The sequence below is a fragment of the Lynx rufus genome, unplaced genomic scaffold (assembly GCF_022079265.1).
Source record: "Lynx rufus isolate CCGP_SWC_20201006 ecotype Redwood Valley unplaced genomic scaffold, mLynRuf1.p SCAF_23, whole genome shotgun sequence".
Classification (NCBI taxonomy): domain Eukaryota; kingdom Metazoa; phylum Chordata; class Mammalia; order Carnivora; family Felidae; genus Lynx; species Lynx rufus.
In genome coordinates this window covers 11,116,814-11,140,168 of record NW_025814838.1, presented here as the reverse complement: position 1 = coordinate 11,140,168, position 23,355 = coordinate 11,116,814, and the positions used below count along the sequence as shown (strand labels likewise).

Below are 23,355 nucleotides of genomic sequence, written 5' to 3'. Positions count from 1 at the left end.
TTGCTTTCCCAGAATCCTGAATCCAGGGTGGTTAAGTTCAGAGCCGACACAGTGCAGACAAAAATAGTCTTTATGTGCTGGGTTTCCTGTTTTCCTTGGAAACCACTTGCTGAAAAACCCTGCCTCCTCCTCACCCATCCCTCCCGCCTCTCGACCCACCCTGCCCCCCACCTAAAGAGTTCATGTTTAATGACCCGCGACATGACCACCAAGCCTTTCCAGTCAATTGGCTTTTGTAGAGAGTGAATGAATAGGACTTTTCTCTGGCCTTCGCTATCCTGAAAAGGCTCTTCCCCAGCCCATTGGAATGTGCTGCGAAAATGAGGAATTAAGCTCTTCTTTTTCTCTCTGTTCCTTCCCTCATTTTTTGTAAGACCAGGCACAAATTGGTGGCCTTGCCCCCTCATCTGGACTCTGTGTTCCTTGAGGTGTGTTTCTAATCTTCTCAGGGGTCCATTCTCTCCATATAGAGGATTTGAACACACTTTGAGAGAAGCAGCAAGAGTGCTTTCTTTCCTATTTCCTTACACTTGCACATTTGCATGATCTCCGTGGCGGGTGTCCCCCCCCCTTAACCTGTCAGTGAGAAACTTGAACCCCCTTAGTCATCTGGGTGTGGGAGGAAGTTAGGGGGAGATTGGGGATTGGGTCAAGCTCTTCTCATGAGTTGTGGAATGGGGAAGACAGTTGGGCAGCCCTCCCTGTGGGCTTGTTAGGCACTGAAGAGATGTAGCTTTGTTGGAAAATGCAAACTGGCTTAGTAGGCGCAGTTTCCCCCCATCACTTACCTGTGTTTTCTCCTCTCTCCCTGCAGGACCCTCATCCAAGTCCACCGATCACCCTGGAGACACAGGTCAGTACCTTCCCCTGATTTTTCTCACTTACCTGTGCCAGCTCTTCAGGGGGCTTGGTGCACCCTCTTGGCTCAGGAAAGCTGGGCAGGCACATCAGACCATCCTCTTGCCCATTGGGGTGTGTGCAAGCACACGCAGGTAGGGACATGTGCCAGCCGATTGTGTGTGCACGCACGTGTGTACCCTTGTATCCGCGTACTCATCTTCAGGGCCTGAAAAGTGACGTCGCCTGTCAGTCTCCCTCCTGCCATCTGGAATATTCCCATGGTGGCAGTGCCTACCTTGCGGCGTTGTGAGCACAGCAGAAAATGGTGTCCGTGAAGTCGTCAGTATGTATTAAGTACCGGTGAGGTAGCTTTTGAAACCAATAGACTGTTGCCTTTCCGGCTGGGCTTTAAGGGGAGCTATCTTTGGATTGATCGTTTCCTGGGCTCTGAGGGTTGGTCACACAGAGAGGAGACCAGATGGACTTCATCCAGAGCCCTGTCTGCCCAAGACAGGCAAGCCTGCTGGAACGTTGCAAGGCTGTGGAGCAGTGCTGTGGCTGTTTCTGGAGTTGTCTGGCAAGACCCACCTGCCTGTCTCCCTCTCCAGCCTCCTCCATGGGTCCCTGTTCTCACCGATGTCTCTGCCTCAGTCTCCCCTAGGGGAATGAAGGCCCTCCCCCACCCCCCGCCCAGCTTCTCCTTACCAGATCAGGAGGGCCACACACGATGGGCAAAGTGGAGTCCTCTGCCTTCTCTTTCCTACACGTATGTTGAGTTCTGTCGACTTCAGGAATGACACAACAACAGAGCAGGTGGGAAAGAGCATGTGACTTGGAGGATAAGGACCCCGTTTTCTGGCCCTTTTGGGCCATCCTCTGGTCTGGTTCCTCTGAAACTTCTGCCAGTGACCTGTCACCTTAGCCGTGTTTGCCCCATGTGAATCACACCTGTTCCAAGTCCCATAAAAGTACATTGGCCTTAAATCAACCTAATGTACTTTCAGAAGTGGACTTACTCTAAGCTAATCGTGCTCAGTCAAGGCGATCTTTGACCTCCAGAGGACGTACGACAATGTCTGAAGACAATTTTTGATTTTCTCACCTTGGGGTGGGGAGGTGACTACACCAGGGTAGCAGGTGGGGAGGTAGACTCCAGGGATGCTGCTAAGCTTAGGGCAGTGCCCGGGCCAGCCCCCCCCCCCACGCAGAGAACCAGCTGGTATAAAAGGTCAGTAATGACGACGATGAGAAACGCTATCCCGTGGGATAATATTGGTGAAATCACAAGCAAGGAATCACATGCTGGTTAGATTTTTTTTTTCCGCAAAACATTAAGAATTAAACTATTATTCAATGGTTAAATGATTAAATATTTAACGATTAAATAAAAATAAATACAAATATATAAATTTTAAATATTAAACTATTAAACTATATTAAAATGTTAAGCTATTAGTTAAATACGATTAGTTAAATATTAAACTATTGAATATAAATATAAAATTAAAAACATAAAACTTAAAATACTAAAATACAATTTAAACGTTCCTTTTGAGTTCCCTCCAAAATCATCTACGTATACTCTCAGAGCATTTGTTTGTATGCTGTGTTTTGGAAAACAAGGCTCTCCCCAGTCTACTGAGTGGATTACCAGAGAACTTCCACAGTATGTTTTCATTTTTTGTTACTTTTTAATGATTTTTTTAATGTTTATTTGTGAGAGACAGAGCATAAGTGGGAGAGGGGCAGAGAGAGAGAGGGAGACACAGAATCCGAAGCAGGCTCCAGGCTCCTCCCTGTCAGCACAGAGCCTGATGTGGGGCTCAAACCCACAAACCAAGAGATCATGACCTGAGCCAAAGTTGGATGCTTAACTGACTGAGCCACCCAGGCATCCCAGGGTGTGTTTAAATGATGGCCCTTCCCTTGATCAGTCCTTCCCCAGAGGAAAACTTGACTCAGGAGAGCCCCTGGACAGATGGTCTGTGTCCCGAATTCTAGGAGCCAAATCTTATCTCCCAGGGAGGAGTAGATGAGCCCCAGGTAGTTCTGTCCTTGGCTGTCTTGTGTCCTTTACTGTAGAAACCATCCAGTCAGCAATTGAGAACCTCCATGGGAAAGAACAGTCACTTGCTGATGGCTATGGTGAGGGTGACAGCTCGGCCCTACACAGTGACCTCTCCTAGACCTGAACCTGATGCCAAGCCAGCCACAGCACAAGACAGGCTTTCTACGTTGATGCCACGCTATCAGGGAGGTGACTCACCTGGGCTCCAGTACCACTCTGTCAGCCCCAGCCGGCTCTTGGGGAGCCGTAGGATGTTCTAAGTTCCTATGTTAAAGAGACCCTGGAACCCAACCAAAGTGCTAATGTTTTTCTGTAACTGTTGGCACAAGTCCGTGGCCAGATCTTATGCTGTGCTGGGCCCCAGTCCATCCTGGGACTCATGATGGGATCCTGTTCAGCTGCCTGCAGGCAGGTCAGACAAGAGGGACATGGATGGGTTTTCTGGCAGAAAGTGGTGTCCCAAATATTACCCATATGGCAGCAGCGAGACAGCAGATGGGGCTGAGCTTGGAAAACCAACCATGCAGTGGTAAGGGACAGGTGTCGGAAGTCTGGCTCAGTTCCTGCTTCTTTGCCTCAGCTCCCTTTGCTCCTCAGACAGGCGTTACCTGGTCCAGCCTGGAGCACAGGTGTCACAGGTAGGGCTTGCCTTTCAGATTCATTGTGAGCTGTGTTTGTACATGACATACCTGTGGCTCAGCTTACTTAGTGCTCGGCCTGTGTAGGAACATTGGGCCACCCAGGATGTTCGTTGGGTCCTCCCCCAGAACTTGGTGAATCCACCCTCAAGCCCCTGTTCTGAGTTGGCGACCATAGACAGATGGGCTTCTGGAGCCGCTGTAATGCGCTTCGCCTGTGGCAGCACCGAGCTCTGCATCTGCTGGCATCAGCATGCCTCCCTCTGCCTGATGGCCACATTCATAGAATGAGGGAGCCTAGCGAGGTTGAAATCCCTGGTGTCAGCTTTCCCTCAGCAGGCTGCTCCTGGGGTGCACCAAGGAAGCCCTGACTTGCCATGGTGGATGCTTCCCTAGTCTCCAGATGGTGGTTTCCCGGGAACCAGAGGATGTAGTAATGAGGAGAAAGCCAGTGCGAAAGCCGTGTGAATTTGGTTACTGGCATTACCACGACCTCTGCTCACACTGGCATTGACCATTTGCCGAGAACTGGCTTCTCCCACTATATCTTCACCTCATTATGTAGGTGTTCTCATGATACCCATTTTCCAGATGAGGAACTTAAGGGTCAGAGAGGTTAACAAACGTGCTCAAGATGATGCTGGGAGCACATAGCATCGGTGAGTGTCAAACTGGGGGCCACAGGATACCACAATCTATCTTCTCAACTTGTATCTTATTGTTCCAGAAAAACAAGTTGCCTTGACTGGTAGATGTGAAATGGCTCAGGCAGAACTGGAGGGATGGGCTTGATGTATACAACCCAAGGTCTAGATAAAGGGAATGCTTTGCAAAAGTATCCCCAATGTACTTAGATAAATAGGAAGAGAGATAGATGGGTGACAGGTGAGTAGGTATGTAGATAAATAGATATAATGCTTTGCACAGTGAGTAATTCTTTGACAGATAGATTGCCATAAGGCTTGTGGATAAAATGGTTTGAGCAATGGAGCCAATAGAAAATTTATTTTAAAACAAAAATGAAATCTCTCCCTGTACATCAGTAGTGTTTTTGACCAATTTAAATGCTCATTATTTGATTCTTTCTCATTGATCCCCAAGATGGCTTATTTCTGAACCCTCTCCAATTTGGCAAGGCTCTTGTCATTTAATTTTAGCTTCTCTGCCTGCCTTATCCCCTCTACCCCCCCCCCACCTCCTGCCCCCACAAACGGCTTCACTGTCAATTAGTTAATGTCCTCTACTCAAATCCTGAGATACCCTGGGAGTTGTAATAAAGGAACTCTTAGTTAGAACAAAGATTTGTCCATCTGGGTATTTGTGAAGTTGGCTGTACTTAGAAGGGAAACAAACCTTCGTTTGCGTTGAGAATTCTCGCAGGACCTGAATATCAAGGGCATTAGGAGGAAAAACTCCTGATTGCTCAGTGTTCATCAACCAACCAGGTACTTGAATGTCTTTGATCTGCTCAGTAACTGGGAGTATAAGAGGACTGAGTTAACTACATTCACTGAATTAAAAGATGATGCTGGGGCCATGAGGATTGTGAACAGAGCTCAGGCAGACAGAGAAGTGGGTGGTAAGAAATTAATACTCCAAAGCTACAGCTATGCAAATTCATTCATCCATTTGCTTACTTACATAGTTCTGGGGCCAGGAAGAGGCCAGGCCTTGTGCTAGATGCTAAAGATACAGCAGTGAACAAGACAGAAAGCTCCCTGCCCATAGAGCACCTGCTCTGATTGGGGGAGTCAACCAGTGAATTTCTGAATAAAAAAAAAATATGCCCATAATTTCAGGTAGTAATAAGTGAACAGAAATACAGGCAGGTCTGTAAGCAGGAGTGGCTGGGCGCTCTAGAGAAGCTTGTCCAGGGAGCGTTCTCTTTGGACTCGAGTTGCAAAGTCAGTAACGGAGGTTTGAGCTGAGAGCTTACAGTGGAGAAAGAGTTACAGGCAAAGAGACCACAGTGAGAGCATTCTGAACATTTTGCATATTATATCTGGATTCCTATAAAAATAATGCCACTTTCCCTTAAAATCAATTAAAGTGTTAGCTCCTTCGAGCTCCTTCAATGCCTTTGTGTCACTAGAACGTCGAGATGAATAAGGAATTACCTTACCATGCAAGGGTGAAGGGAAAGGACTGGTAAGGGAGGTGGGGGGAGAAAAGGTGGTCACATTTGGAACCAGCCTGTCAAACTGATGTCCAGTGCATCTTGCCAGGGTCAAAGGAACTTAATAGCTCCTACGGTACTGTGCAGATTCTGGGGACTTAGGTAAGAAATCTGGCTTATACTTAGCATTAGCTAATTCACTGGCTTAAGTTCTGCTGAACTAAAGCCTCCCACGAAACCAGCGGTTCACAACTGGTTGTGAATTTACCCCCCCAACCCCGCCCAGGGGACATTTGACAATGTCTTGAGACATTTTTGTTACGACTTGGGGGTGGGGCAGTGCTACTGGCCTCCAGTGAGTAGAGGTCAGAGGTGCTAAATACCCTGCAGACACCTGAGGAAGAATGATCTCCCAAATATCAGCAGTGCCAAGGGTGAGATACCTTGGTACACCCCTCTTTGCTCTGTGGAAAAAGATGACCCTGGCCATGGAATCATAACCACGTAGAAAAGTGTAATTCGTTCCTTCCTAGGTGTTGCCTCGTTTATGTCCAAACGTCACCCTCTCTGGTTAATATCAGACTTGTCCCATCTCCAGCCATGACATACTCGTCACCCAGAGTCTCTGGGTCTGTGTTTGCGTGCATAGTCACTGTCGAGTAATGACTCATGCGTGTGAGCATGTGCATGGCGTAGGTAAAAGGGAAAACACCTTTCGGAGATGGTTTCCTGAGAGATTTATGGCTCAACAGTGCAGGGAGTGTGCAGCGTGTAAAAAAAAAAAAAAAAAAAGAAAATGGAGCTACTTGGCTTGGGTTCAGAGAGGGACTGGCCAAGGCTTGTGGCCTGATGGAGCAGGCTTTGCAAATAACTCGATTTGGAGGCCTGGTTCCTTTTTCTGAGGCAGACCACAGCCTCCTCCGTGCAAACTTCTCTCTGTGGAAGCTCTTTGCCGACTTGCAGGATTAAAGCAATTGCTGTCTCCTCGCCTCTCTTCCAGCTCTGGGCTTCGATTAACCTTTTCCTCCGTGGAGAGCAGTTTTTGGAGCAATCAGGGAGCTTTTGAATGGCTCTTACCTGAGTCTCCAGCCCATTAATTCTTATGGTGCCCAGCATCTGTTGAGAGGACAGCGAGACCAAATTGCTTCTCAGCCCATCTGCTTTCCTCCCGCCAGCCTCCTTGGGGGAACAGAACCTCTCTGGAGCAGACAAGGCTGGTTTTGGGACAGGCCGAGTCCCTCTCCTATGATCTTTGCTTCTGGCTCTGGTTTGCTGGGTCTTTAATCAGCCCTGGTGGGGAGTGGAGCAGGGAGGTGACCAGCTGGACCACTGCTTGGGCAGAGACAGGCAGGGAGCCTGTTTCCTGAGAACGGAAACATTCTCAGGGAGGGTTTGCGGTCCTTGGTCCTGGGCGCCTTACTGGTCTGTGTGACTCAGGGTGAACCATGTGATGCAACATTCCACAAATAGCCGACAAGTTCCCCCAAAGCCCAGCTACATGTACTGTTGTGAAAAATAGATCATGTTGAGATCACTATTCATCCCTTCTTGGTGGGAGCTGACTTTACCCAAGATGTTGAAGGTTTGGGTTTGGCCGTTGACTGAGAACACTTCAAAATCATGACTCTTGTCCACAGTGACTAACGTACTTTGAATATGTTTCTGTGTTTTAAGATTTTTTAACTAGTCGATATACACAATGTTGGGCTCGAACTCGTGACCGTGAGATAGTTACATGCTCTCCTAGCTGACCCAGCCAGGTGCCCATTGAATGTAGGGTATCATGAGCTGCGAAGTGTGCAACATACATGGATTTGTAAACTTACCGTTGTTAGCTAACCTTCATTAAGCACTTCGAGTGGGTTCTGGGCATGTTTCTGAGCAACCTCTTGGTATAGGTTCACTCATGCAGATTTCACAAGTATCCCCAATGGGAGGTATATCAACATCATCTCCACTTGACAGAGAAACAGGGGCGCAGAGAGGTTAAGGTGCTTGTCCAGGAGCTAATGGGGAGAGCAGCTAGGATTTGAAACTGGCCATCTAGCTTTCATTTGTCAGGTACCACAACCCCATGAGACAGGTACTAATCTTAGCCCATCTTCCAGATGAGCCGACTGGAAGGCCACGGAGACCAAGTTTCCTTTTATTTATTATTTTTTAAATGTTTATTTTTGAGAGAGTGGGCGAGTGTGCACATGTGAGCTGGGCAGGGTGAGAGAGAGAGAGAGAGGCTCCCAAACACGCTTCACGCTGCCAGCACAGAGCCCGGCATAGGGCTCCATCCTGTGAACCGCAGGATAATGACCTGAGCCAAAATCAAGAGCTGGACCCTCAACCACCTGAGCCACCCAGTTGCCCCCAATTGTTCTTTTAAAGGTAATTCGGTTAGTAAGTGGTAGAGGCTGAATTAGAAACATGATCTCTTTTACTACTTGGTTGCTGAGGATACACATGAAATGTACAGATTGGATGTAGAGATAAGAGGTGTAGGTATGCAGATACAAACATGGTTGTAGACCTGTGACTTAATTACATACAATATATGTCACGTACAATGCACACATTGTCATGTGTATATCCTAAATCAGATGTAATATATATTACCAAAATATGACCATATAGCTAATCTATGTATCTCCAATTTGTAGCATTTCTAATGTATATACATATGATGCTGCATGCATGTATCATGTATACACTATAATGTATGATACAGAGGTAAAGATAGTTTAGATGCAGGTGTAGCTACAGCTAGAGATGCAGTTACCAGTAGAAGCACATACGAGTGATGGAGAACGCTCACTTGGCAACCCCAGGCAGATGGGTCTGGAAACACCTGTCCGTGCGGAGTGGCGTGCAGGTGAGGAACCAGACCTCCAGGCTGTGGGAAGGTTCGCCCTGCAGAGGGGAAGCAAAGTGGCGGCCCAAGGGGGAGTGGACACTCACATTTCCTTTCTGGCAGGCACATCTTCTTAGAGAGACTCCTCACACCCCTACTTCAAGCACAGAGTCAGGAGCCTGTTGTGCTGCCCGCTGAGCAACAAGGCAGTGTCGCCAGATTTGCATGGAGTTGCAAGCCAAAGCCTGGGTGAGGAGGCAGTGCTGCTGTTTGGTGGAAATATCAAACGTACCAGCGTGTTTGAAGCTCAGTCTGTCTTCTCCACGGGCGTTTTTGGGCAGGGCTGTGCAAACCAGCGAGCTTCAAAAGAGCAGGGTCCAGTGCTGGAATGTTCAGGCTGGGTTTTGAGGTTCTAGTTATCAAGATAACTCAGTCAGGAAAATCGCTTTTCACGTGAAACGGCAGCCTGATGGAAGTCCAGGTGTATGAGGCATGTAAAACTCAACGTCCAGGGCCCAGACTTGCAGAATATCACAGAAGAGGGCCTCCGATGTTCCTTGCTATACATTATTTGCATGTAGGATGTGGTTAACTACCTCTTGGAGGTGATGATCTCTCATCCTGACAGCCGTGCCCGGGAGGGGACTCTGGGCCCCCTCCTTAGCAGGTGCAGACCCAGAGGCGTCAAGAAGTTAAGTACTTGGTCCAAGACCATCGTGCTCCTGACGTTACTGACATGAAGTGTGTTGGGGGTGTCTCCTCTCCCCTCGCCCCAGCAGATCCGCTGTCAACCTTTCTTTTCCTGTCTCTGGGCCCTCAGAGGCTTGACCTTGATGGATTTCATCAGTGTGACTTCTCATTGCTTCCACTAGGGGGAGGCACTGGCAGGAGATGGGAAGGTGGGATGACAGTGGGTTGGGGGTCATTTTCCATGTGTCTCCCTGTGAGGGCCACAGTTCCCAGAGAGCTGCTATGATAGCTGTATTCTTCAGGGTCTGGTAACACCACTCTTCAGGGTGGTGCCAGCTCCCCATTGTGGCCAGCCCTGCTTTGTTTCCCTTAGAAAGGGTCTTGTTACGGGGGCACCTGAGTGGGTCAGTCGGTTGAGCGTCCAACTCTTGATTTTGGCTCTGTTCATGAGCCCAGGGTCATGGGATAGAGCCCTGGGTTGGGCTCCATGCTGAGCATGTAGTCTGCTTAAGATTCTCTTTTGGTCTGCCTCTTTGTTTCACTGGTACACACATGTGCACACACTCTCTCTACAGAAACAACTGTTTGCTTATTCCCTAGGAGAGTAGTATATGTTTCCTTTGGGAACCCTGCCTTGGACATGAAGCCTGCCCCCAGCCCTTTGCTAACACAGCATTGCCGGAGTGAGCGACTGTCATTTCATGCCATGTTTTTGTAAAGTAGGAGTGGGGGTCTATCTTCAAGCCAAAGAAAGTCCTCACAATGGTTGCGAGGGAATGGGGAAGCTATTGAAACTAAATGCCCCGTTGTCAATGGCGTGAGTATTTTTCTGGGCAGGGCATCGTAGCTGTCATTCTGTTGGTGACAACTCCCCCCAAACAGAGACAAGAACATTCTACACGCCACTGTGCTGGTAAATCATCCTGGGACCCATGTATGTGAGAAGAGATGTCCCAGGCAGGGGACACTATGCTCTGAGTCTCAACAGTCACTCGCACGCATTCTGTCTGTCGTGACTACAAGGCCGGGAAGAGCTGTCTCACCTGGGGAAGGGACTGAGGTTGACGGTAACAACACAGCGGGGGTGGGGAGGGCAGGCCATTGGCTCCTCCCTGTAGCCCACAGCAGACAGACGGACAGAAGACAGATTGTTTCTGCCAGCCAGCACGGCCTTGGCAAACTCTCCCTGTTCACTGTCACACCCCCAGGAAATACCGCCTTTCTAGCCTTTGAATCTGTTTTCTCAGAAGTGCTCCTGCTCCTCCCTGTGCCTTCTGTTGCCATTTCTCCAGCCCAACTGGTCCTGTCTTGGGAGCTGGTGTGTCCTCTCCCAGCAGGATGAGGCGGTTAGCTGGCCCCAGCTCCAGCTCAGCACAACCCTCCCGCTGTGTTCAATTGCCTTCCTGAAAAGGAACATCTTATTAATAATGATAAGCCCTTCTAATTTTCTTCTGGGAACTGTAGCTCTGTTTTTCCACTGCAAGGAAGAGAGGAAAGGAAGGATGGAAAACTGAAGTTAGCTCTGGTGCAGGTGCCAGATGGGTGGGGCCAAGGACAGTGGTGCTGTTTTACTGTCCCAAGAAGGAAAACCCCAGCCAGCTCGATGCAGGAAGAAACTCCAGCCGTTAAGAGAGGCCTCGCTGCCCCAATTACAGTCTGACATTGGTTATGGGGGAGTGGGAGGTGGCTTTTTATTATGTGGCCCAAGATCCAAAGTGATATACGAGCCTGCTGATGGGTATCTCCCACTGGCCTGTCATTGTTCTGGGATTTTTTTCTTTCTTTTTTTTAAGCAGGGGGAAAGGGGGTTGGAGGAGTTCTGAGAAACTGGAAAGTAAAGGGGCCTCTAGAAGTCAGCTAGTGGTAAGGAAGGGGCCCAGGGTTAAGAACTTCCAGCAGCTTTCTTAGAAAGTTGGCTGCCAGAACCATCTTAGCTGCCTGAAGGGAGAGGGTGGACCAGGTGTTCTCAATCCTGTTCTTCTGTCTCCAGCCAGTATGTCTTTGAAGGCTCTCCTTTCCCCAGGGCAGCCTCCTTTGTGCAGAGTCGTTCAGCCAAAACACCCCAGATATTTTGGACTGGATCATTTTTCATTGTGGGGGGCTGTCCTGGGTACTGTAAGATATTTAGCAGCACCCCTGGCCTCCGCCTGCTACCCCACCCCAGTTGTAAGAACCAAAAATGTCTCCAGACGTGGTCACCAGTCTCCTGGTGGCACAATCCACCCCAGCTGAGAACCACTGACCTAAGTGGAGTTTGTAGGGATTGTGTGAAAGTCTGTTGACTGTCTGAAAGGATTGCTCATGAGGGTTAGGTGAAGTCCACTGGCTGAACACCTCCATATAAATGTCACTGGAATTTAAGGTTTTTTTTCTCTCAAGTGGCTTCCTATTGGCTGGGTTATAAATAAATTAGCACCTGCCAAGCCTCTGGGGGTGGGTGAGATGAGATATGGAGGAAAGTTATAATGTTTCTTCTTCGATCCTTTAAAGCAAATTTTTTAATGTTTATTTTGAGAAACAGAGTGCAAGTGGGGGAAGGGCAGAGAGAGAGGAGGACAGGGGATCCGAAGTGAGCTCTGTGCTGACGGGAGGGACCCTGGACTGTCAGGTGACCTGAGCTGAAGTCAGACATTTGATGGACTGAGCCGCCCAGGCACCCTTCTTCTTCCTTTTGACACCCAGCAAACCCTGAAGCACAGGAGGGTGAGAGGCCTTGGTGTGCTCCTGGGGAATGACCTCTCAAGCTGCAGCTTTGAATCACGGCAGCGCGAAGGCTGAATCCCAGGCCTGGCCCTAGAACCCCATCTCCTTGAAGACACAGGCATGGGGCTGGCAGATTTGCCACAGTGTGGCTGTCTGGGGAGGGTGTGGGCTCGCCTGACACCCGGAAATAGTCTGTGGCTTTGGAGCTGACGCTGCGATGGGTTCAAACTGGCTGGTCCTTACTCCTACTTACTGGACTGTCACTGTGCTGCTTTCGTACAGGCTGGTCTTGACTCTCTCGACTCCATGAAAGAGGCCTGTGTGTCGAGTGCCAGCCTAAAACAACCAGGCTGCTATGTGCTGTGCTGGCTATTAGGTGTTTACCTGTTAGTTTGTCCTTGGGTGTTCCCCCACCCTGTTCTCCGAGGACGGCTGTGGCTGGAATGTGTTTGGTTTTGATTTTTATTATTTATTTAATAAATTTGGGAGGCGGTTGAGGTCTTCTTTGGGTTTATTTTTCATAGTGTTTATCAATAGTACTTTGTATTATTTCGTTATTATGTTATCGATTTAGTTCACTCGCTGAACCTTTTTTGAATGCTTTCTATGTGCCAGATTAGTGTTTTAGGAGTCAGAGATACAGCAGTGAGCAAGATAGAAGTCCCTGCCCTCATGAGCTCTCATTCTAGATAGATTACAAATAAGAGATGTGTGTTTATATGTTTATGTCAGATATTGACAAGTGTTGAGGCGGAAAGCTAGGCAGGAGAGGGATTACCCTTCAACTTTGGTGGAACCAAGGAGAGCATGGAGATCAGGCAACATTCAGGCAGAGACCTCAAGAGTATGAGTGGGCAAGCCCTGGAGAGAGCAGCCAATGCAAAGGCCCTGGGGTGGGATGTGCTTGGAACAGTCATTGCACCTTAGAAGCAGGAGTGAGCAAGGGAAAAGGGGGGTGAAGGTGCAGGCAGATCATTAGCATCTTGTTCAACTGAGAAAGGCAAGCCTTTGGATGATTTTGAGCAGAAGACTGACGTGGCCTGACTTGGTTCGGTGGCCGCTGTACTGAAAGTGCACTATTGTTGGTCAAGAGCAAGAATAGGGAGTTGGGCAAGGGCAGAGGCCGTCAAAATAGCCAGGGCATTGTAGTGGTGGTTTGCACCAGGGTGCTAACTGTGGAGACGCAGAGAAGTGGTTTCCTTCTGGATACTTGTGAGGGCAGAGCCAGGGAATTTATTGTGGATTAGAAGGATGTAAAGCAATACAAGCACACGATAGAAAGTAAAAAAAAAAAAAAATCAAATCAAATAATACAAAGAGTATTCAGTGAGAAGTCAATCTCGCATACCCTTTTCTCCAGTCTTCAGAGGCAGCAACCATTAACCTTTTTCTCGTTTCCTCTCCTAGACCTTCCTTTGCATATTAACACGTGTGGGGTGTGTGTGTGTGTGTGCACGTGTGCGTAGGCAGGGATTTTTGTTTCCTTGAACTGGAATCTAATGAAACATATTTTCTAATCACGCATGGCTTCTTTGTATCTTACCCCCATTGGCTATCGTATCTGCACACACTGCTCTTCCTTACAATTTTTAACTGCTTTCTGTGTTGTCCAGCTCTCTATCCAGCACTCGGCATGGGGTTAATGCGTAGAAACTGTTCAGTAAGTACAAGTTGAATGAATTATTTTCTCGTGTATGTAACTGATTTCCTATTGGTGGACGTTTAGGTAGTTTTTTCTCCCCCCACCCCCACCCCCCATCTTAACACTGTCGTTCTCATACACACGCTTTCTCACAGCTGAGTGGCTAGATCTGTAGGGTGAAGTACATTTGGGACTGTGAGTCAAAGGGTATGTGCGTTTTCCATTTTGACAGTCGTAGCTGAATTGACCTTAGGGAGGTTTCTTCAAATCGACTATCAAAGTGATTTCCTGTTTCCACTCTCAAAAGCACTGGTCATCATCAGTCTTTATCATCTGTGTCAAACTAATGGGTAAAAACACTGTCTTGCTGGTATGATTTGCATTTGATGTGTGAGTGGGGTGGAGCATATTTTAAGAGTGGTATCTGTTGATTAACTTCTTAGCTGCATTTTCCTGGGTTCCAAAAGAGGCCTCCTCAGAGACATGATTCTTAAGACTGGCCAAGCCAGCTATTGTGCTAAGGACTCGACGTGGGTTAACTCACTTCATGTTGCCATGAGCCCTGCATAAGGAGGTATGGTTCGCATTCTCCCCCCCAGACAATGAAATGGAGGTATGGAGAGGGGTGAGGTCAGTGTTGCCCAAGGTCACGCATCATGTGGAGAGGAAGTAGGGAGCCGGTATTGGGACCTAAAAAGAACTCTTAACCACCATGCCGCGTAGCTCAGCATATTTGGTAATAGCCGTGACTCTCCTTTAAGGCTTAACCACCCTGATATTTTGAAAACAAAAGCCAAAGTGTCTCTGGGCTTTGGAAAGCAGGTGGACGAGACTCTGGCATGTGGTGGGACCTGGGCTTGAGGCCCCAGCCTGTGCTGTGAGCGCTGGAGACAGAGCTGTGCGCTAGGCACCTGGCAGGCATGTGCCATGCAAGGAGACCGTGTCACCTTTTTCATACTAAATCGCACTGCCTTCTGACCAAGTCCCCAGCTGCACGGCGGAAGTGGATCTAGGGGCCAGTTACATACGGAGCTATCAGTAGTTAGAACTGTGCATTGGATCACACAGATGGAGAACAAGATCTAAGACAAGGTACCGGGCATGAAGGACCCAGGGCGCTGTGCTCAGGGAACTCCCATCTAGAGCATCGTGTTTGAACCTCTCCTGTGTCACGGTCCCCTTTGGCATCCTGAGAAATCTGTGGTCCCTTCTCTGAATAATACACATTTTTAATTTTTTCGTTTTCTACTCTTTTAAAAAATATTTTCAATGTTTATTTTTGAGAGAGAGCGAGAGAGGGAGCGAGCGCACACAAGAGGGGGAAAGAGCAGAGAGAGAGGGAGGTAAGAGACAGAATTCCATAGGCTTTGAGCTGTCAGCACAGAGCCCAATGTGGGGCTGGAACTCAAAAACCTGGAGATCATGACCAGAGCCCAATTCGGATGCTTAACTGACTGAGCCACCCAGGCGCCCCAAAATAACATTGAAATGCAAAAACAAAAACAAAAAAAAAAAAAAAAAAACAAAACAAAACAAAAAAAAACCTAGCTGCAAAGGATTACAAAAGAAAGCAGTTGCGTCGAAATACAGCTAGCAAAATAGATATAAACATAAAATATGTGTGGAGCAATTAATGCATTTGCATCTTTACTAACACATTAAGTAACTAGATTTGGCTGCAAGTCTAATAAGTATCATAATTTTGAGGTAGTGACAAGTATAAGTAATATTTTCAGCATCTGCTACCAAAGCAGTGTGATAGGAAAATATCTTTAATTTCCACTCATGTCAGTCTCAGGTCTTGGTAATACCCCTGCAGTCTGGTGCCTGCATTCATAGCTAAAGGACACAGCAAAATTGAGTTAGAGTTAGTGAAAATAATTACGAAAAGGAATATGTATGTATCTAAGACCCCCAGAATTCTCTCTACCGACTGCTCACTCCACCCCCTCCCCCCTCGCCGAGTCCACGGACATCCCTGCACTTGACAGAAAAACCATTGCAAAATGGTGTATACCTGCTGAATGAAATGGTGAACAGGGTCACCCACGTTATGTAAATGATGTGTCGCCCTGTCTTTTTTTTTTCCCCTCCACCTGATCATTTGTAGTTGAACTGTTGTAAGATAAATGGACTTTTGCTGTTTCTTTCTTGTGGGGTGGTATCGGATCCGTGATGATATAGGAGGAAATAGGACAACCTGGAGGAATCCCAGAAGGCTTCTCGTTGGAGCTGTTGGCCACACCATGTCCTCAAGGGTGAGTGAGACCAGACCAGGAGAGGCTGGGATGACAGACAGAACATTCCCAGAGGAAACAGAGCTGAGATAACGGGTCCTATCAAGAAATCACCAGGGACATCTATCTGGGTGGCTCAGTTGGTTGAGCCTCTGACTTTTGATTTCAGCTCAGGTCATGATCCCAGGGTCGCGGCGTCTGGCTCTGCACTGAGCACGGAGCGTGCTGAAGATTCTGTCTGTCTCTGCCCCTCCTCTACTTGGGCGTGCCCGTGTATACGCTGAGTCTCTTTCTCAAATAACATCACACAGTATGAAGGGAACACAGGTGGAGGAGCAGAGAATGGCAAGAGACTGTTGGAGTGGGCACAGGCCCGGATAGCATCAGGGAGCTTGAGATCGACCTAATGGGCAGTGGGGCAGCACTGAAGGGTTTTGGGCGGGAGAGTCTGAGGTCAGCTTGGGAAGATCGCTCTGGCTGCCGCATGGGGAACAGACTGGGAGGCAGGGGACCAGAGAGGGGACCTTTAATCCAGAAGAGCCAAGAAGAAGGCCTGAACTGGAGCAGTGACAGAAGGGAGAGTAGGGGACGTATTTGGGGGGCCATTAAAAAGACTGGGCAGAGTAGGATTTGGGCAAGTGAGAGTAGGGCACAGAAGAAGTTAGGATAGGAATGCGTGAAGAAAGGACAAGTTCAGTGGGAAGACGAAGTACTCCCTGGGCATGGGAAGGGGCGCAGTACTTAGTGAGGTTGTCAAGGAACAGGTGGAGTGGAGGAGACCTTCTGGAACCCCTCACTCTGCTTTCCCAGAAGACGGAGCCCTGATAGTGCTGTGGGGGATGGGGGTGGGGGTCGTCCTTGGACGGAGCAATATGGACTCTTGCACCCAGGAGCTTGGGCAGATTTTCAAGTTCAGTCTCCCAGGAATGAATAGAAGCAAAAGGTAGGAAGAATTAAACCACTTTTTAAAAAGAAAAACCTGCACTTTGCAGGGATTTATATGCCTTCCTGGATCTGAATAATAAATTTTTTTACAGCTACAGCTGGCGTTATATACGACCTTATAAAATGCCATGATAGCGTCTAATGAATATCGTATTGCGGAATATATGACTTTTTTTTCCAAGGGCTTTTTAAGGCACTGTCTCTGGCTTGCATCGACAGGGAGGCCACCACTGCACTCCGTCTGAGAATGCGGGCGAGTGTCTTCGCTGGGACTGATCCTCACTGTCAAGGTTTTCAGGTCCGGAGGAGGCAGCCCCCGGCAGAGACACGGGGGCTGGTCTGACACACTGGCAAAAGCCTCCGTGTTTGGGCAGATGTCCCCTCTGCGAGATCAGAGATCAGATGGGCTCTTCTCCCTGTGGCATTGAGGCTGGCTAGACTTGCCTGACCAATTTAGAAGTGGACCTTTCACAAGGCACGTGTGTCTGTCTGGAGACCTGGATGGCCCTGGGAGAAATCACACATTGTCCAGTGGGGCATGGGCTTCCAGTGTCAACATCCTCTCCTTGGCCTTTGACTACACACCTTGTCTCCCTTCCCACCCCCCCTCACCCTGACCTTGGACATCTGCATGTAGAATTACATCACCATCCCAGAAATGGGATTCCTTCCCCAACCCCCACTCCCCCCCCACCCCACCGCTGGAAAAATGCGATCAGAGGACAGTGTTGGGAACCAGGAGGATAAGAGGCTGGGGGTGGGGGGGCTCCGGTTAATTGTTACAGGGTTAACTGGGAGTTATGAGAACAGTATTGTTTAAGTCCTTGCTTGTCAAATACTTGCAAAGGGAGTCTGTCCGTGTTCTCAATGTGTCCAATCCATTGCACGTACCTGAATGTCCGCTCCCTCCCTGCCTTTCCTGCTCCATGCACGTCTACTCCTGCACCTTTGTCCCTGCAGTGTACCTCACCTGGGACATCTTCCCCACCTCTTCTCCTACACAGATCTTCCCAGCGCACCAGGCAGAGCTCAGGTGTGTCAAATATGAACCGGAGGCGCCCAAGATAATTCCAAGCAATGCATGAACAGACTTTAAAGAATTGAATAGCTATTGTTTTCTTTCCCTAGTGACATTCTACCTGTGGCAAATTATATGGTTTTGTTTTTTTTTAAGTGTATGGGTAATGTTTCCTTTTTCAATTAGTTCATTAAAGAAAAATAGAGCTGAGCTGATTGAAAGAGCTTTGGTAAATAAAGAAAACTGCAGATGCTCCATGGATAGGGCAAAATCAGAAAGGTTAGCAGGTGAAGGACTAATATTTGAGAAGGGTGACTGTGTTCCTTGCTGTCCTGCTTCTGGATTTCCCACTGCAGCAGGTTGGGTCAATTCATTCATTTTTCTGACCTCCGTTCTCTTCTCATGATGGTCTCTGCCTCGCATGAGGGTTAGCCCTCCTTCCTTGCAGGCAGCGGCCTCTGAGCTGTATCAGCTCCATCAATGGTTGATTTTTTTCGTGTGGGATTTGTCACTGCCCCTCCCTGGCTGTTCTCGTCTTTGGGGGTGCCTTTGTGGGCACCTTCAAACTCTACCCGTTTCTAGGTGGTTAGCAGTTAAAAAGGCCTTTCCAAAGAAGTATTTATTGGCTGTAAAGTGTGAGTTCCCTTAGGAGGTGGAGAGACCACCCACTTATCTCAACGCTGAGAAGGAGGCAGGTGATGGGGTCGAGGCCACCTTTCTGCTAGGAAAGACCCTGGCTGTGGAGAAAGGTCTTGGTGGCCCCCTACCACAGATCCTCATGGCTCTTTAATCAGCCCAGGATGTGCTTGTTAATCGTGATGAACCAGTTGGGAGAAGACAGTAGCAGTCATTGACCGATGACCCGTTTGTTACAAATGCCCAGAATCGACGTTCTCAACAGTCCCTTCAGACTTCGTTCCAAGCCTGTGCTGTCCAGCGTGGTGGCCAGCGAGCTCTTGAGGGGCAGTGAGTCCTGTGAGCTGTGCTTAGGTGTGGATAGTATGAGCCACACCATGTAAAATACTGCCTTGATACTTGTTCATATTGGTCATATGACAAAATGAGACTATGTTGAACATATTGGGTTGACAAGATTATTCAAACCCATCTGTCCTGTTTCTTTGTCTTCTTTTTCTTTTTTTTAAACATGACTCTCGAAAATTTCCAATGAGTCATGTTCTCCCGATGATGAAGGAAAGTGGTCTGGATCAAAGCTGAACCTGGGAAAAGCTAAGAAAACAGTTTTTCTTTTTCAACTGTGCATTTCTCCCTTTTCTGAGCTCGGAGTCTCCTGAGAGAAAGCAAAAGGTGATCTCTGTTAATCGATGGTTCTGGTCCGTTGAGTTCAGTTAATCAGGGTTTCGCCTCCCCCCAGGTGCGTGAGCGCTCGCTGCTTTCTTGGGCTTAGGCCACCGCCCCCACCCCTCCCCTCCCACCCCCTCCCCCCCCCCCCCCCCGCCCTGGATTCCACGTGGAAGGAAGGGGGAGGTTGCCGATTTGAGACAACAGTCCGTCCTGTGGATGTCTCACCAGGCCTCGGTTTCGCGGGAAGCACCGTGGCCTGTGAGGGAGTGATTCCTGGCCTTTGGGGGGGTTGGCCACACACCCAGCATCCAGCACTGGACCGATGAGATGGGGAGATGGGGAGGAGTTACTCACGTACACTGAGCCTGAGGGAGGATGTCACATGCCAGGCAGGGTGATAGGGTGGAGGGGAGAGTGCGAGGGCCAGTTGCTCTCCACGATTCCAGGGTCTGTGGGCGTCTCCAGGGCCAGTCTGGGTAGTATCAGGAGGGTGGGCAAGGTGACTACAGCTTCCCACAGCTGGGTGAGATTGTCTTGTTTGAATAATCCTGAGGGGCGAAGCCCGCTGCTCAGGGACGAACAGGAGCTGCCTGGTCTCTGTGATGGGGAGGGTTGCCGGGCCAGGGGACCTCACCCAGTGGAGAGAACGGGGCACAGGAACTGAGATTTTGGCTGTTGGAGGCCTTCCTGATTTTCCCCAGATGTTGAGGCAGCACATAATACTGATTGTAGCCCTAACACCACAGTGGGGGGGGGGGAGGGGAAACTAGGTGGTGGGATCATCCTATCTGGGTTTGACTCTTGGATGTGCTGCTTATTAGCAGTTCACCTCATGGGTCCTCAGTGTGCCTGCCCATCAGTAAAATGGGAATGTGAACACCCACCGTGTGTGCATGCACATGGGTGTGTGTATTTTTGTCTATCGGCAGATCGAGTACCGCATACACCTATTTCTTTTTTCTAGAACAGTGATTTAATCCCTGCTCCTCTCCCCTCTCCCCCCACACCCCCTGCCTTCAGACAACAACACATCCACGATCAAATCACAAGCAGCATTTAATAAAAAACAGATGTATGAGTTGAGCCAACTGAGTTCTTGAAGCCAAAGGCTACATCTGGCCCTCCATGTACTATTTCCACTGACTGAATTGAGTTTTGCATCGCCAGAGGCAGACATTGGCTCATTCTGTTTCAGGGCTGAGGAGCCAGGCTGTTAGTTTGTGTAATGCTAAGTGGACAGAGCCTCCGCCCTAGTCCAGACATGGACGTCCATGTTCCAGGGGCTTTACCTTGGCAGAGGGAAGGCAGCTGCGTGGGAGCGAGGCATGCCACAGAGCACGGCAGCCCCCGGAGGGCCTTGTATGCGGTCGCTTGGGTCGCCCCGCCGAGTAGGCAAGCTGTCGCCTTCTTGGCTGACAGGCGGCCTGGCCGGGACCTGATTGAGTATAACACACCCTTCGTGCAGGAGAATGGGGCATCTGTTGGCTCTTTCCTTCCAGATAGACACACTGTCTTTGTTCGAAGACAGAAGGTCATCCCAGCCGCTCTAGGGACAGCCCTCCAGTCTCCACGGTGCTCAGACGCCATCTGATAGGTGGGTTGGGGGTTTCGCTGCCCCTTGCTCACTGCCCACCTTGGTGGGGATGTTCTCTGTGGAAACCCCAGCCCTGGTCTCCTCATGGGGCCATAGGGTCCCTGCTATGCTGAACATTGCAGGGGACTGAACCGCAGTGGTGCTCTGAGCAGTGTGGGTGGTGACGTTCTGGAATCTGGCAAATGGCCAACAAAATTGCATAATCCCAAGCCTGGAGCACCCTGTTGGTCAGTTCCTTCCAGGGGATGAATGAACGTGGATGGAGAATTTGAAGAACCTTGCGTCGCCCAGCTCATCTGTTAGCTGTTCACCATGATCTGTTTGTATGTGCGAGTGCTTGGCATGTTCGTAAGTGGACAGGTGCATCATGAGCACATGCTTTGTGTCAGATGTAGTTCCTGCCATCATGGAGCTCACAGTCCATGTGCGGTGTGTGTGTGTGTGTGTGTGTGTGTGTGTGTGTGTGTTTATATAAGAGTATTTGCATATATATTTAGTTTTGTGTAGAGTGTCATTAACAGAGCAATGAGAATTTATTGAGCACTCTGTGTACGTCAGACACTGGAGCTAAGGATACTTTTCTCATTTAATCCTCAAAACCACATGGCTCTTTCAACCTATATTGCTGGAACACCGACTATGTACTAGGCATTATGCTGAGTGTTCCACGTTCTAAGGTTGAGCCTTCTAGAACTTCTCCTACCATTAACTCTATTTCACACAGGAAGCACCCAAATCTGAGAGGTCAAGTGCCTTCCCTGGGGTTATACACCCAGTCAGTGGATGTTCCAAGCTGGAACTTGAGCCGGGTAGATTTCTCAACGGGCATGTGTGCAGATTGATGTGTGTCTGTACAGGGTGCAGACGCAAAGCTGGCGGTTGCTGGTTTGGAGAGCATACCTTACTCCTCTGGCTACAAAGTCTACTTTCGTGAGTTTTTGTTTTCTTACCAGTAAAGCAGCTGGCAACCTCTGTCTCCCCACCTTGTGGAAGATGAGCAGGGGGAGGTTATGAGAAGCCCCTTGATAATAGTCCAGAATGGTCATTGTTGACTGAACAGAACCATATGGGTGCATAACCAAGGAAAGAACCACACAGATGAAAAGAATAACTACTGGGTGGGGCAGTTAATTTTTAATCATTCTCCTCTGTTTTCTCTTTGTTCCTAATAATCCAGCAAAGTGGGTATTTTTATCTCCCATATTATAGAAGAGGGAAACTGAGTCTCAGAGTAGCCAAATGGTAGAATCATGGTTCGAATCCATGTCTGGGCCTGTCAGAGCTCGTGTTCTTTGTTCTAGACCAAGGGTTGGTAAACTCTTGCTCATGGGCCAAATTCAGCTGGCTGTCTCGTTTTCTAAGTGGAGTTTTTATTAGGAACACAGACACACCCATTCATCACATACTGTCTATCGCTGCCTTGATTTACAAGGTGAAAGCTGAGCCGTTGTGACAGAGACTATATGGCCTGCAAAACAAAGTCTTGACTGTCTCTGAGCCTTTACTGAAAAAGCTTGCAAATCTTTGTTCTAGACTATAAGGTCTGTGATGAGAACATTTTTTAAATTTTTTTCTTTTATTTTCTTCAAGTTTATTTTGAGAGAGAGCACAAGAGTGGGAAAGGGGCAAAGAGAGAGGGAGATAAGAGAATCCCAGGTAGGCTCCACACTGTCAGTGCAAGGAGCCTGATGCAGGGCTAGAACTCACAAACCTGATGCAGGGCTCAATCATGGACTGAGCTGAAATCAAGAGGCACGACGCTTAGCTCACTGAGCCACCCAGGCACCTCAAACATTTTTTAAAAAGGTGAAAAAAAAAAGGGGGGGGCGCCTGGGTGACTCAGTCGGTTAAGCAACCGACTTTTGCCCAGGTCATGATCTTACGGCTTACGGGTTCACGCCTTGCCTCAGGCTCTGTGCTGATAGCTCAGAGCCTGGAGCCTGCTTCAGATTGTGTGTGTGTGTGTGTGTGTGTATGTGTCGCTCATTCTCTGCCCCTCCCCTGCTCATGCACTGTCTCTCAAAAATGAAGAAACATTAAAAAATTTTTAGGTAAAAGGAAATGCTACAGAATGTAAGCACTCACATACATCATATATATGCCTGTGTACGGCAAAACTTCAGCCATCTGGAGCCTTGGGAGAGGAGACCATCTTGATTTTCTCAAGAAAATTAAGTCTTACAAGGGGGAATCTTTCTAAATTATATCACCTGTTTCCCTGCCTTCTGAAACAGAGTGTGTGCTGGGCAAGTGTTAAACTTTCCTCGAAGAAATCTTGCCCGCATTTCAAGCACCAGGTTTTGGATTCTGCTGAAAGTGTTAATGACCCCTGAGGGCATCAGGAAGGCTTTCACTTTTTCCCTCAATGGGCCCACAGTCCTTTTTATTTTTGTCTGCCTTTTGATCAGTTTTTCTGCTTTTGTCTTTCTTGCACGCTGTTACTTCTCAGTGCTTTCAACGTGACTGATTGTGACCATCAGCTGGCTTTGCTTCTCACCTTTAGAAATCATCAAACTCATTACAGTCCTACACCGAGGAAACAGGTTGTGATCAACAGCCGGGGACACCTGTGTCTCTCTCATTCGCAGCTTCTCAGGAGAGCCGAGTTCCCTGGAAGCAGGGTTTCACTGTGTGTCTGGCTTCCTCCTGCAGTCCAAAGACCGTTTCCCTCTCCATCATGGCCCTGTTGTCCCCGGGTTCAGATTGATAATAACCGA

General features: G+C 48.6%; 1 protein-coding gene across 1 annotated transcript in view; it reads left to right on the top strand.

Moving 5' to 3' along the window:
• The window catches only part of XYLT1 (xylosyltransferase 1), a 312,312-nt gene that overhangs the window by 90,292 nt on the left and 198,665 nt on the right, over positions 1-23,355 (top strand). The window contains exon 2 of the mRNA XM_047087107.1: positions 815-853. Coding sequence (XP_046943063.1) covers positions 815-853 — 39 coding nt within the window. The remainder of the gene's footprint in view (positions 1-814; positions 854-23,355) is intronic.